This window comes from Rhinopithecus bieti, unplaced genomic scaffold (genome assembly GCF_001698545.2).
Source record: "Rhinopithecus bieti isolate Rb0 unplaced genomic scaffold, ASM169854v2 scaffold_5025, whole genome shotgun sequence".
NCBI classification, from domain to species: domain Eukaryota; kingdom Metazoa; phylum Chordata; class Mammalia; order Primates; family Cercopithecidae; genus Rhinopithecus; species Rhinopithecus bieti.
This window is the reverse complement of record NW_016804637.1, coordinates 541,610-556,248: the sequence shown is the minus strand read 5'-3', so window position 1 is coordinate 556,248 and position 14,639 is coordinate 541,610. Positions and strand designations below refer to the sequence as shown.

The 14,639-nt window shown below is 48.3% G+C and overlaps 1 protein-coding gene across 1 annotated transcript in view; it reads left to right on the top strand.

Annotated features, from left to right (window-relative positions):
• Positions 1-1,586: 1,586 nt before the first annotated feature.
• The window catches only part of LDLR (low density lipoprotein receptor), a 43,336-nt gene continuing 30,283 nt past the window's right edge, over positions 1,587-14,639 (top strand). The window contains exons 1-2 of the mRNA XM_017869485.1: positions 1,587-2,303; positions 13,873-13,995. Of these exons, the coding sequence (XP_017724974.1) occupies positions 2,237-2,303; positions 13,873-13,995 (190 nt within the window). The 5' untranslated portion in view covers positions 1,587-2,236. The remainder of the gene's footprint in view (positions 2,304-13,872; positions 13,996-14,639) is intronic.

Sequence of the window (14,639 nt, the reverse complement as noted above, 5' to 3'; positions counted from 1 at the left end):
GCCTGGCTGATTTTTTTTTTTTTTCGTATTTTTAGTAGAGATGGGGTTTCACCGTGTTAGCCAGGATGGTCTCGATATCCTGACCTCGTGATCTGCCCGCCTTGGCCTCCCAAAGTGCTGGGATTACAGGCATGAGCCACCACGCCTGGCCAATTTATCTTTATTTTTGAGACAGTCTCACTCTGTCACCCAGGCTGGAGTACAGTTGTGCATCCACAGCTCAGTGCAGCCTTGACCTCCCAGGCTCAAGCCATCCTCCCACCTCAGCCTCCCGAGCAGCTGGGACTACAGGCACACACAACCATGTCCAACTTATTTTTGTATTTTTTGTAGAGACAGGGTCCCACTGTGTTGCTCTGGCTGGCTTTGAACTCCTGGGCTCAAATGATCCCCCCACCTCACTCTCCCAAAGTGCTGGGATTACAGGGCTGAGCCACCACACCCAGCCTTCACTTTTTTGTTTAATGTCGCAAATGGCATAAGGAATGGGATTCAATGGTTTTATATATTTATAAATGTTTTATAAATATATAAATGTTGCAGCAGCTCCTAGAACTTGCCTATCCTTGTAAACTTCTCTAGGTGATTGCTAATTATTTCAATTTGACCTTGACACTGAGCCTGCCAAGTAAGTTCAAGCATTTTGATGGCCCCTTTACAGGTTGGGAAAGCTAATTTATCTGTCCAAGCCCTAATTCTGAAACTGAGTCTTAACTGCCAAAAATTCTTGTTATCAATTTCTTCTTCTGGGTTGGGCACAGTGGCTCATGGCTGTAATGCCAGCAATTTGAGAGGCATCATGATGCAAGAGGAAGAGGATTGCGTGAAGCCAGGAGTTCGGGACCAGCCTGGGCAACATAGTGAGACCCCATCTATAAAAAGAAAATTAAAGTTGGGCATGGTGGTGCACTCCTGTGGCCCCAGCTATTCCGCAGGGTGAGGTGGGAGGATTCCTTGAGCCCAGGGTTGATGCTGCAGAGAGCTGTGGTCACGCCACTGCATTCCAGCCTGAGTGACACAGCTGGAAATAATGATAAATAAATAATTATTTTAAAAATAGTAAAATTATTCTCCCTGATTAATCTTTTTTTTTCCTTCTGAGAGTTCAGTTTGTCTCTTTTCTGCCTCGTCCCCTAGGTTTCCCTAAAATCCTGCTGAGAGGTTAGCACTCCCTGCCAAAGTCAGTCTGCAAAACCCCAGAGAAATCCAGCTCATTCCTGGGGAAAACCACCAAGACTGCCCAGCCCTGTGTGGGGTTCAGGCAAGTTTCTCACACGTGCCTTCTTGGCACGAGGTCTCTGGCAATCCCATGAGTCCCCAAAGAGACTCAATTCTAAAAGTTGGTCTCCACCAGCTCTCTGTGGCTTAGGGGGTCAAGTTCAACTGTGAAAGCCGTGTTTTGTTTTGATTTTGCTTTGAGGGGGAGGAAGCCGCCCCTTCTGTTTGTTCAACTCCTTCTCCTAAAGGGAGAAATCAATATTTATGTCCAGACTCCGAGTATCTGTACACTTGATTTTTCAGATGTTTATACTGATAATTCATCCAAAGGCAGGATCCCACAAAAAAAAAAAATTTTTTGGCTGTACTTTTGTGAAGATTTTATTTAAATTCCTTATTGATCAGTGCTTATAAGGTGATTTGGAATAACCATGTAAAAACAATATACAACGAAAGTAAGCTAAAAATCTATATACAATTCCTAGAAAGGAAAAGGCAAATATTAAGAGTGGCGGAAGTTCCCAACATTTCTAGTGTTTTCCTTTTGAGGCAGAGAGGGGATTGGCATTAGGCTATTGGAGGATTTTGAAAGGATGCTATTATCCTTCTGTGGACAAAAACAACAACATATTAACAGTTAAACATGGAGAAATTTCAGGGAGATCTTTCAGAAGATGCATTTCTAATTTTGGGGGGAAGTCAGCTCTTCACCGGAGACCCGAATACAGCAAATCAAGTCGCCTGCCCTGGCAACATTCAAAAGACTGGAGTGGGAATCAGAGCTTCACGGGTTAAAAAGCCGATGTCACATCAGCCGTTCGAAACTCCTCCTCTCGCAGTGAGGTGAAGACATTTGAAAATCACCCCACTGCAAACTCCTCCCCCTGCTAGAAACCTCAGGTTGAAATGCTCTAAATGACGTGGGCCCCCGCGTGCAATCGCGGGAAGCCAGAGTTTCCAGCGAGGACACAGCGGGTCCTGATCCGGGTCGGGACACTTTCTGGCAGAGGCTGCGAGAATGGGGCCCTGGGGCTGGAAACTGCGCTGGACCGTCGCCTTCCTCCTCGCCGCGGCGGAGGCTGCAGGTAAGGCTTGCTCCAGGCGCCCGCGTAGGGCGAGAGGGAACCCCCGGGGGACCCCTTGGGAATTTATTTTTTTTTGGGTAAAAATAATCACTCCATCCCTGGAAGACTTGTAGGGTAATGGCACGGGGTCCTTCCCAAACGGCTGGAGGGGGCGCTGAGTACAGCGCGAAGGTCGGGAGGTGTCTGAGGGATTTAAGGGAAAGGGGGCACGGCTCTCCCCCAAGTCTCCACCAGGTAAGGGACACCTTCCTCTTCTTTATTTTTGAGACGGAGTCTAGCTCTATCGCCCAGGATGGAGTGCAGTGGCACGATCACTGCTCTCTGCAACCTCCACCTCCCGGGTTTAAGCAATTCTCCTGTCTCAGCCTCCCGAGTAGCTGGGATTACAGGCGCCCAACCACCATGCCCGGCTAATTTTTGTACTTTTAGTAGAGACGCGGTTTAACCAGTTTGGCCAGGCTGGTCTCGAACTCCTGACCTGAGGTGATCTGCCCGCCTCGGCCTCCCAAAGTGTTGGGATTACAGGCGTCAGCCACCGCGCCCGACCGGGATCCCCTCTTCTAACTCAGAGCGGGGTGTGGGGACCTCCAGTTCTAAAAGAAGGGACCACTTCCCCCCTTCTCCCCGCTTAAGTCCTTCTGGGGGCGAGAGTCGCGCGACTGGAGACTAGATGTCCAGCCTGGAGGTCCTCGCGGGCGAGGACCGCTTTGCGCGACCCCAGGGCGCCACTGCCACCCTAGGTTGGGTGCAGTTCCCGGATTCCGCCGCGTGCTCCGGACCGGGGGCCACCCCCTCCCGCCTCTGTCCCCGCCCCTTTGACCCACCTCCCGAATTCCATTGGGCACAGTCCGAACAGGCGACCCTCGAGCCACTCCCCTCATCCAATGGGAGGCGGAGGCGGGCGTCTGGGGGGCGGGGATTGTGTACTAGCTGGGCGGGGCTGGCGCGGAAGTCGCAGCCGCACCTTGTCCGGGGCGAGGCGGCAGCCTGGGAGGCCTTACGTTCCTCCGTGGTTCCTGTCACAAAGGCGGCGACAAGTCCCGGGTTCCCGGAGCCGCCTCCGCGACATACACGAGTCGCCCTCCGTTCGCCCGGGCCCTCCCGGCGAAGGCCCCGGTTTCTGCTGTGCTCTGTGGCGAGACCTCCATCCCCACCTTGTCCTGGGGGCCGCCCTCGCCCCGCCAGCCCCGGTCAAGTTCACATAGGGGCCCCCGACCACCCTCAAGGCCTCGGTTCCTTCCAAGGCTGAAACGTTGCCTCAGAATCTACCTCCTTGGTCTGAAGCCGAGATCTTCCGACCCCTTGGGGTGGCCTCGCTTTTTCAGAGGTTGTGAATGGCTTCGGTTCAGCTGTCCAAGTGGCGATTTTTCCTCTGGGTGAAATGAATTAGATTTTAGATTTCCACAAGAGGCTGGTTGGTGCATGATCCTGAGTTAGAGCTTTTTCGGTGGCTTTAAATTAGTTGCAGAGAGAGAGTCTCGCCCTAGACAATAGCTACATGGCCCTTTCCCTCCTGAGAACCAGCCCAACCTAGAAAAGGATTGGGATTGCCTGATGAACACAAGGATTGCAGGAAACTTTTTTTTAATTGACAAGGGGGTTGGCTTTGACTGGAGGGGAGAGCTTTGAACTGCCTTGAAATTCATGCTGTAACTAACACACCGGTTTCCTCTGGGAGGCCAGAGAGGGAGGGAGGGAGGGTGCAGTGATATACGGATGATTTTTTTTTATTTTATTTTATTTTTTTTTTTAACTTTTGTAGAGATGAGGTCTCGCTTTGTTGCTCAGGCTGGTCTTGAACTCCTGGCCTCAAGCGATCCTCCTATCTCAGCCTCCCAAAGTGTAGGGGTTACAGGAGTGAACCACCGCGCCCCACCAGGGATGACGATTATTGCAAACATTCTGCCACCCAGTTTTACAAAAGAAAGAGAGGCACTGGATTAACGTGTATTTCACTCACCAATCAACCTCTTCCTTAAGAGAAAATGTTAAGGGAGTCTTAAGCCAGACCTTGTTCATTCATCACTTTAGTTGTCTCTCTCACGGGGTGGCTGAGAATGTGATGTTTTTTCTGTTGTCAAGGAGACCACACCCCTGAGGTTTTCCTCCAGACTTCTGAGAGCTTGGTGATGTGTGTTTCTAGCACTCCTAGCTGCGCCACCTCACGCTCCAGCTGGCTTCAAGGCATATCCAGGGGGAGTTTCTTGTCATTTCCTTTACGAAGGGAAGTTGTTGGAATCTGAACACTTAGATCAAAATTAGGCAACAGTGGTGAGCTAGATCAAAATTAGGCAACAGTGGTGAGCGCAGCTCCAAACATGTCAATGGCTCACCCAAACTTGAGTAAGGGAGTTGTTTGCTTTAGCGAGCCCCAGGGTGATTCCCTTGTCATTTCCGGACATACCTATCTTCCAGGGAACACTGGGAAAAAACAGTGTTTGTTGAGACTGAAAACCTGTAGGGAATTCTCTTCCTCATTCCTGCTCTTATCTGTAGACTTCCTCCCTGATAAGATCCAGTTCTAGATGGGTCTGTTGTTGCTTGCTTTGATGGGTGCTTTGATGGACTTTTTTTTTTTTTTGATGGGCTTTTTGATGTCCTTTTTGCTTTCCACACTCTGTCCCAAATGTCAAGCAAATAGCCTTTTGTTGCTAAGAGGCTGCAGATGTAACTGACCAGCAGCAAACAGTGACAGGCTCTCTCTCCCGGAAACAAAATCAATCACTGAGGTCACTCTGCGGAAAATACCCACCTCGTTTGGAAAGAAGCGCTGATCAATTGATTTCTTTTCTTTTCTTTTCTTTTCTTTTCTTTTCTTTTTTTTTTTTTTGAGTCAGAGTCTCACTCTGTCACCCAGGCTGGAGTGCATGGCGCAATCTTGGCTCACTGCCAACCCCGCCTCCTGGGTTCAAGCAATTCTCCTGCCTCAGCCTCCGAACTAGCTGGGATTATAGGTGCCTGCCACCATGCCCAGCTAACTTTTGTATTTGTAGTAGAGATGAGGTTTCACCATGTTGGCCAGGCTGGTCTCGAACTCCTGACCTCGTGATCCACCCACCTCGGCCTCCCAAAGTGCTGGGATTACAGGTGTGACCCACCCACCGTGCCAGCTGATCAACTGATTTCTCATTCATTTTCAGCTAGCTCTGTTCCCTCCAGCCAGGGGATTTTTGTTTGTTTGTCTCCCCTTCAAGGAAATTATTCTAGCTGCAATTGTGGATTTCCTCGTACAACTGTTTTCAGTAGCACGAGGAAAGAAAACATCGAAAGCATTCACCACCTCATTTGTGTGCTGGGGTAAAAAGCAGAAATGTGTATTCTTTCTGTTTCGATAACTGTTCCTGACTTGTCACTCGTGACTTGAGAGATCGGGGGGCTAGAGGACTAGAATTTATAGAGTTTTTTTTTTTTTTTTTTTTTGAGACGGAGTCTTGCTCTGTCACCCAGGCTGAAGTGCAGTGGCGCAATCTCGGCTCACTGCAACCTTTGCCACCCAGGTTCAAGTGATTCTTCTGCCTCAGCCTCCCGAGTAGCTGGGACTACAGGTGCGCGCCACCACACCTGGCTAATTTTTGTATTTTTAGTAGAGACGGGGTTTTACCATATTGGCCAGGCTGGCCTCGAACTCCTGACCTCATGATCCGCCCGCCTCGGCCTCCCAGGGTGCTGGGATTACAGGCATGAGCCACTACACTTGGCCTTTTTGTGTTTTGTTTTGGTTTTTTGAGAGGAGCTCAGTGCTTTTAGGCATCCTTAGCATGAGAAAATCTGGGGATCCATGCTCTAGTTTGCTTCCTTTTTTTTTTTTTTTTTTGAAATAGAGTCTCGCTCGGTCACCCAGGCAATCTCAGCTATTGCAACTTCCGCCTCTGGGTTCAAGCGATTCTCATGTCTCAGCCTCCTGGGTAGCTGGGATACAGGCACCCGCCACCATACCTGGCTAATTTTGTACTTTTAGTAGAGACAGGGTTTTGCCATGTTGGCCAGACTGGTCTCGAACTCCTGACCTCGGGTGAGCTGCCCACCTTGGCCTCTCAAAGTGCTGAGATTATAGGCGTGAGCCACCACACCTGGCCTAATTCGCTTTTCCTGAAATTCAAATGGTCTAATAAGAAAAATGCCAACCTTGCTTGAAAGAATAAGAAAGAGGTGCGGTTTCATTGGGCTGGTCATGTTTGGAACAGGACTGGCTTTGTCCCCTTGCTTGGGAAGGGCAGCAACTGTGAGGACACCTCCCTGATGTGCTCTCACTCAGTACTATTCTGTTGCTGAGCCATGTCCCCACTAGCTAGGCCAAGGGAGCTCATTTTGCAGGCAACTGCTGTCTAGCTGCGCCTGTTGCAGTAAAATCCCCCTTTATTTTTCGAAGGAAGGGTCTTGCCCTGTCACCCAGGCTGAAGTGTGCAGTCATAGCTCACTGCAGCCTCCAGCTTCTGCACTCAACTGATCCTCCTCTCTCATCCTCCTGAGTAGCTAGGACTACAGGCATGTGTCACCACTCCCAGCTAAGTTTGTTTATTTATTTGTTTATTTATTTATTCATTTATTGAGACAGAGTTTTGTTCTTGTTGCCCAGGCTGGAGTGCAATGATGCGATCTCGGCTCACCGCAACCTCTGCCTCCCGGTTCAAGCAATTCTCCTGCCTCAGCCACCGGAGTAGCTGGGATTACAGGCACGCACCACCACGCCCAGCTAATTTTGTATTTTTAGTAGAGATGGGGTTTCTCCATGTTGGTTCAGGCTGTTCTAGAACTCCAGCCTCAGGTGATCCACCCACCTCGGCCTCCCAAAGTGCTGGGATTATAGGCATGAGCCACCACACCAGGCCACTGCCAGCTAAGTTTAAATTATTTTTGTTTGTTTGTTTGTTTTTATTTTTTGACACAGGGTCTCCCGCCCAGGCTGGAGTGCAGGTCACTGCAGCCTCGACCTCCCAAGCTTAAGCCATCCTCCCCACTCAGCCTCCCAAGTAGCTGGGATTACAGGTGTGTGCCACCATGCCTGGCTAAGTTTTGTATTTTTCGTAGAGATGAGGGTCTCACTACATTGCCCAGACTGGTCTCAAACTCCTGGGCTCAAGCAATCCTCCCTCCTCCGTCTCCCTAAGTGCTGGGGAAATCCACTTTTGAAACACTGTCTGGAGAGGTGCCCAGGTGTTAGATCACAGAAATAGGTCATTGTGAGGTCCTCTCACGGGTGCAGTCTTGAGCCACCTGTGGCCAGCAAATATTTGGAGAATAATAGTCAGGGGAGAGCTTGAGGTTCAGGAAAAGATTTTGTTTTTCCTCAGGGAAAGTTTTTTATTGCTCTTTATCCCTCCTTAAAGGACCTTCAGGTGTTACTGACATTCCCAGTCTACCCAGTGGCACATTTAGTTTGTAAGCTGGGCCCTTATACAGAGGGAAGGAGGTGAGAGCATTGGATTAGTGGTCACCAAAGCTGCCGTCACCTAGTGGGGTGATCAGAGACTCCTCCCTTAAGATCTTTATCACCAACGCCTCTGGCGCAACTTTCCTTTTTATTTATTGCAAACCTCCTGGAATCTCAAACCTCCTGGAATCTCAAACCTCCTGGATCTCAATTGCTTTTTGCCCACCCGGTGTGTCAGCACAAGAAATGAGTCATTTCCTCCTTTAAGCACAATCGAAATTGAGCTGTGACTCAGTGGGGTGTGCACAGTATTGTCAAAGCAATGAGACATCCCACACAGATCTGTAGTTGGGCAAGAGAATTATCAGTTTGTGACCACAACAGATTCCAAAGCTCAACTCATTTTCTTCTCTCTTCCTTCCCTTTTTTCTTTTTCTTTCTTTTCTTTTTCTTTTCTTTCTTTTTTTTTTTTTTTTTGACAGAGTCTCGCTCTGTTGCCCAGGCTGGAGTGCAGTGGCACAATCTGGGCTCACTGCAGCCTCTGCCTCCTGGGTTCAAATGATTCTCGTGTTTCAGCCTTCCGAGTAGCTGGGATTACAGGCATTCGGGTTCAAGTGATTCTCCTGCCTCAGCCACCTGAACAGCTGGGATTACAGGCAGGTGCCACCACGCCCGGCTAATTTTTGTATTTTTAGTGAAGACGGGGTTTCACCATGTTGGTCAGGCTGGTCTCGAACTCCTGAACTCAGATGATCTGCCCACTTCGGCCTCCCAAAATGCTGAGATTACAAACGTGTCACCGTGCCCAGCCTGTTCCGTTCTTTAATTCTCTTTTTCTTTTTTTTTTTGAGACGGAGTCTCACTCTGTCGCCCAGGCTGGAGTGCAGTGGCCGGATCTCAGCTCACTGCAAGCTCCGCCTGCCGGGTTTACGCCATTCTCCTGCCTCAGCCTCCCGAGTAGCTGGGACTACAGGCGCCCACCACGTTGCCCGGCTAGTTTTTTGTATTTTTTTAGTAGAGACAGGGTTTCACTGTGTTAGCCAGGATGGTCTCGATCTCCTGACCTCGTGATCTGCCCGTCTTGGCCTCCCAAAGTGCTGGGATTACAGGCTTGAGCCACCGCGCCCGGCCCTGTTCTTTAATTCTCAAAACACCCTCTAGGAAGTAGAGATTGCCATTCTCCCCCATTTTACAGATCAGGAAACTGAGTCCTAGAAGGATTAAGTCAGTTACTCAAGTTGTTCTAGTTAAATGACCTGGAAAGCCACTGAAGCCCAGGAGTGTCTATCTAACCCCCTTACTACTCTGACTTTCAGGGGATCTACATGAATGTGCTGGGTCAACTATCGAAGTGGAAATGGCTAAAGGGGGCTGGATGCAGTGGCTCATGCCTGTAATCCTAGCACTTTGGGAGGCCGAAATGGGTGGGTGGGTCGCTTGAGCCCAGGAGTTTGAGACCAGCCTGGGCAACATAGTGAGACCCCTGTCTCTGCAAAAAATAAAAACAAAAAGTTAGCTGAGTGTGATGGTGTACCTGTCTAGTCACAGCTGCTCAGTTAGGCTGAGGCAGGAGGATCGTGCAAACCTGGGAGGTCGAGGCTGCCGCGAGCCTCAGTCATGCCACTGCACTCCAACCTGGGCGACAGACTGAGACCCTGTGTCCAAAAGAGAAAGAAAAAAAGACATAGATACCCTTTTAAAGTTAGGTTGTATATGAATTACCTACAGCTCAGTTTCAACTGTGCTTAAAGGAGGAAATGACTCATTTCTGGCTACACCTCAAATTAGCCCAAAACATAGTGGCTTAAAACAACACTTTCATGATTTCTCAGTTTTTGTGTGCCAGGAATTTGGAAGCAGCACAGTTAGATGGTTCCAGCTCAGGGTCTCTCATGAAGTTGCAATCAAAATATTGGCAGAAGAGGAAAACATATTTTCAGAAGCCGCAGGCATAGGAAGGCTTGGCTGGGGTTGAAGGATCCACTTCCATGACAGGGCACTCAGTGGCTCTTGGCTGGAGGCCTCAGTTCCCTGTTCCATGGAGCTCTCCCTCCAGATGCTTGAGTGGACTCATGACATGCAGCTGGCCTCCCCTGGAGTAAGTCGATCCAACAATGAGCATGGCCATGAACTAGGCTCAGAAGCCACTCGCCGTCACCTCTACATTTTCCTATCAGAAGTCCAGTGCTACTCCAGGGGACAGGAATTAGGCTCTGCCTGCTGAAAGGATTATCATAGAAGATGCAGTCATATATTCTTTTTTTTTTTGAGACAGAGTCTCGCTGAGTCGCCCAGGCTGGAGTGCAATGGCACGATCTCAGCTCACTGCAAGCTCTGCCTCCCGGGTTCACGCCATTCTCCCGTCTCAGCCTCCCGATTAGCTGGGACTACAGGTGCCCGCCACCTCGCCCAGCTAATTTCTAGTATCTTTAGTAGAGACGGGGTTTCACCGTGGTCTCCATCTCCTGACCTCGTGATCCGCCCGCCTCAGCCTCCCAAAGTGCTGGGATTACAGGCGTGAGCCACCGTGCCCGGCCTATTTTTTTTTTTAATTATTCTTTTTTTTATTTTGTAGAGATGGGGTCTTGGTATGTTGCCCAGGCCAGTCTAGAACTCCTGGGCTCAAACAATCCTGTTTCTGCCTCCCAAAATGTTGGGATTACAGGCGTGAGCTACTGCACCTGGCAATGTGGTCATAGTTTCTTTTCTTTTTTCTTTTTTTTTTTTTTGAGGCAGAATCTCGCTCTGTTGCCAGCCTGGAGTGCAGTGGTGTAATCTTGGCTCTGCAACCTCCACCTCCTTCATTCAAGCAATTCTGCTGCCTCAGCTTCCCGAGTACCTGGGACTACAGGCCTGTGCCACCACCCCTGGCTAATTTTTTGTATTTTTAGTAGAGATGGGGTTTCACCATGTTGGCTAGGATGGTCTCGATCTCCTGACCTGGTGATCCACCCACCTCGGCCTCCCAAAGATTCAACCATCGGTCAGAAGTTATCGATGTACATATGTAGCTAGGCACAGTGGCGTGTGCCTGTAATCCCAGCTACTTGGAAGGGTTAAGGCAGGAGAATCGCTTGAACCTGGGAGGCAGAGGTTACAGTGAGTCAAGATTACACCACTGCACTCTAGTCTGGGCAACAGAACAAGACTCTGTCTCAAAAACAAAAAAAAAAAAAAACAAAAAAAAAACCCTTGTATGTGATTTTCCTGGAGAGCATCTGTTACATCTTCACAAAGATAAAAGGCACACTTGGCCGGCTGTGGTGGCTCATACCCATAATCCCAGCACTGAGAGACTGAGACAGGTGGATCACTTGAGGTCAGGAATTCGAGACCAGCCTGGGCAACATGGTGAACCCCGTCTCTACAAAAAATACAAAAATTAGCTGGGTGTGGTGGCACGCGCCTGTATTCCCAGCCACTTGGGAAGCTAAGTCAGGAGAATCACTTGAACCCCGAGGCAGAGGTTTGCAGTGAGCTGAGATCGCACCATTGCACTCGACAGAGCAAGACTCTGTGTCAAAAAGAAAATAAAATTTTAAAAAAAGGCAGATTTTTTTTTCTTCTTGGTCTTATTACCTTATTATAGTAATAATAAATGCATAGTGCATGCTGAGATAAGCAATCATAATTTGTTATTGCAGCCGGGCACGGTGGCTCCCATCTAGAATCCCAGCACTTTGGTCAGGAGTTCAAGGCCAGCCTGGCCAATATAGTGAAACTCCATCTCTACTAAAATACAAGAAATTACCCAGGCATGGTGGCAGTTGCCAGTGAGCCCCAGCTACTCGGGAGGCTGAGGCAGGAGAATCGCTTGAATCTGGGAGGCAGAGGTTGTGGTGAGCCGAGATTGCACCACTGCACTCCAGCCTGGGTGACAGAGTGAGACTCTGTCTCAAAAAAACAACAACAATAATAATAATAGTTTGTTATTGCCTTTATTGTTTTAGTTTACATAGGGAATCAAAGTTTCTACTTTGATTTATAAAAGTTGCTTTGATTCTAGTTCACAGAACTAGAATCTTTCATAGAAAGGTATTAGAGGGTCCAGTGTAGTGGCTCGTGCCTGTAATCCCAGCATATTGGGAGGCTGAGGAGGGAGGATCACTTTAGGAGTTTGAGACCAGCCTGGGCAACATAGTGAGACCACATCTCTACAAAAAATTCTAACATTAGCTGGGGCATGGTGGCATGAGCCTGTAGTCCCATTTATTTAGGAGGCTGAGGCAAGAGGATCACTTGAGCCCACGAGGTTCAATCCAGGCTGCAGTAAGCCATGACCCTGCCACTGCACTCCAGTTTGGGTGACAGAGTGAAGCTATGTCTCAAAAAAAGAAAAAAAAAAGTATATTCTAAATCCAAATTTAATATATAAAACTAAATACAGGCCGAGCGTGGTGGCTTATACCCATAATCATAACACTTTGGGAGGCTGAGGTGGGAGGATTGCTTGAGCCCAAGAGTTCAAAACTAGCCTAGGTAACATAGTAAGACCCCATCTCTACAAAAAGTAAAAAAATTAGCTGGGCATGGTGGTGAGCGCTTTTAGTCCCAACTACTTAGGGGGCTGAGATGGGAAGACTGCCTGAGCCTCAGAGTTTGAGGCTGCATGGGCCATGATCGCTCCACTGATCACTCTAGAGTGAGACCCTGTCTCAAAGAAAAGAAGATAGAAGAAAACTAAATACATTCAATAAGATTTTGATCTCTTTTCCAAGGTGTAAGTGTGTTTTGGGAAATTTTCCAAACAATTATTTTGTTCTCATTTTCATGTAATAATCCAAGTCTTGGTTTTCTTTTTTTTCTTTTTTTTTTTTTGAGGTGGAGTCTAGCTCTGCCGCCCAGGCTGGAGTGCAGTGGCCGGATCTCAGCTCACTGTAAGCTCCGCCTCCCGGGTTCACGCCGTTCTCCTGCCTCAGCCTCCCGAGTAGCTGGGACTACAGGCGCCCGCCACGTCGCCCGGCTAGTTTTTTGTATTTTAGTGGAGACGGGGTTTCACCATGTTAGCCAGGATGGTCTCGATCTCCTGACCTCGTGATCCGCCCGTCTCGGCCTCCCAAAGTGCTGGGATTACAGGCTTGAGCCACTGCGCCCGGCCCAAGTCTTGGTTTTCTAAGGAAAAGTTTTCTCTTATTGTATCTTTTGTTAATGTTTCTCTCCCCTTTCTTTTGATCTGATCTTCAGATACATGATTATCTTCACTGCTAAATTTGTGTTCTCTGACCTCTACATTTATAATTTCTCATTATTCTTTATCTAAGTATTTCTTCCCTACCTACTGAAGAAAACTCAAGTTTTCTTTCACCTTAATGATTATGCTGTGTCTGTGAGTTTTCTTTATGACTGTTTACAAGTTTTTTGTTTTTGTTTTTTTAATGGTCAGGTGGATAGAACAGCACAGGTTTTGTTTGTTTTAACTTTTCAAAAATTATAATAGATAAGGGCCTCACTATGTTGTCCAGGCTGGTCTCCTACTCCTGGGCTCAAGCAGTCCACCCACCTTTGCCTCCCAAAGTGCTGGGATTACAGGCATGAGCCAACTCGCCTGGGCAGTACAGGTATTTTTTGAGATGGAGTTTTGCTCTTGTTGCCCAGGCTGGAGTGCAATGGTGCCATCTCAGCTCACCACAACCTTCGCTTCCTGGGTTCAAGTGATTCTCCTGCCTCAGCCTCCTGAGTAGCTGGGATTAGAGGCATGTGCCACCACGCCCAGCTAATTTTGTATTTTTAGTAGAGATGTGGTTTCACCATGTTGGCGAGGCTGGTCTCAAACTCCCAACCTCAGGTGATCTGCCCACCTTGGTCTCCCAAAGTGCTGGGATTACAGGTGTGAGCCACCGCGCCCAGCTGCAGTACAGGTTTTTAATATGCTAAATACTCTTCCTTTCTTTATGAATGTGCATGGAAGTTCTAATTTGGAATCAACAAAATATGGAGCCCATGTTTTGGAATCAACAACAGCAGCCTTTGTTGACAAGTGTCTGTCTCTCTTGGGTGTCTTCCTTGTGTCCTCCACTGTATTTTGGGGTTCATAAAATTTCAGTTGTTTTGGTTGCTTAATTTCCTGGGAATCAGACTGTTCCTAACTGGATGATATTTCTGGTTAATTCTATAGTTGGCAGGAAACAGACACAGGAAACGTGGTCAGTTTCGGATTCTGGCGTTGACTAGACCCTTTCTCCTTTTCCTCTCTCTCAGTGGGCGACAGATGTGAGAGAAACGAGTTCCAGTGCCAAGACGGGAAATGCATCTCCTACAAGTGGGTCTGCGATGGCACCGCTGAGTGCCAGGATGGCTCTGATGAGTCCCAAGAGACGTGCTGTGAGTTCCCTTTGGGCATGATGCACTTTTTTTTTTTTTTTTTTTGGTAATAGAGACAGGGTTTTGCCATGTTGGCCAGGCTGGTCTTGAATTTCTGGTCTCAAGTGATCCTCTGGCCTCGGCCTCCCAAAGTGCTGGGACTACAGGCACCACACCTGGCCTGTGACACAATTCTTAACCCCTTTTTGATGATGGCAACTGGAAAAGTGGCCAGGGGATTTTGATGTATCCAATCATTAATTAGGAGGTGGGGAGAGAATGAATTATTGGAGCTTTCCTTAAAGCCATTAAATGGCTTTTTTTCCATTGATGTGAATTTCACATAACATGAAATTAACCAGCTCAGTGGCATTAATACATTTGCAATGCTGTGCTGTGTGGCCACCACCGCTATCTCAGTCCAAAACTTTGCATAACCTAATGTCTTTTTTGTTGTTGTTGTTGTTAAGAGATGGAGTCTAATTCTGTTGCCCAGGCTGGAGTCCAGTGGCACAGTCATACCTCACTGCAGCCTTGACCTCTTGGGCTCAAGCGATTCTCTTGCCTCGACCTCCCAAAGTATTGGGATTACAGATGTAAGCCACTGCACTCAGCCTAATGTCCAATTTTTTTTTTTTTTTTTGAGGCGGAGTCTCGCTCTGTCG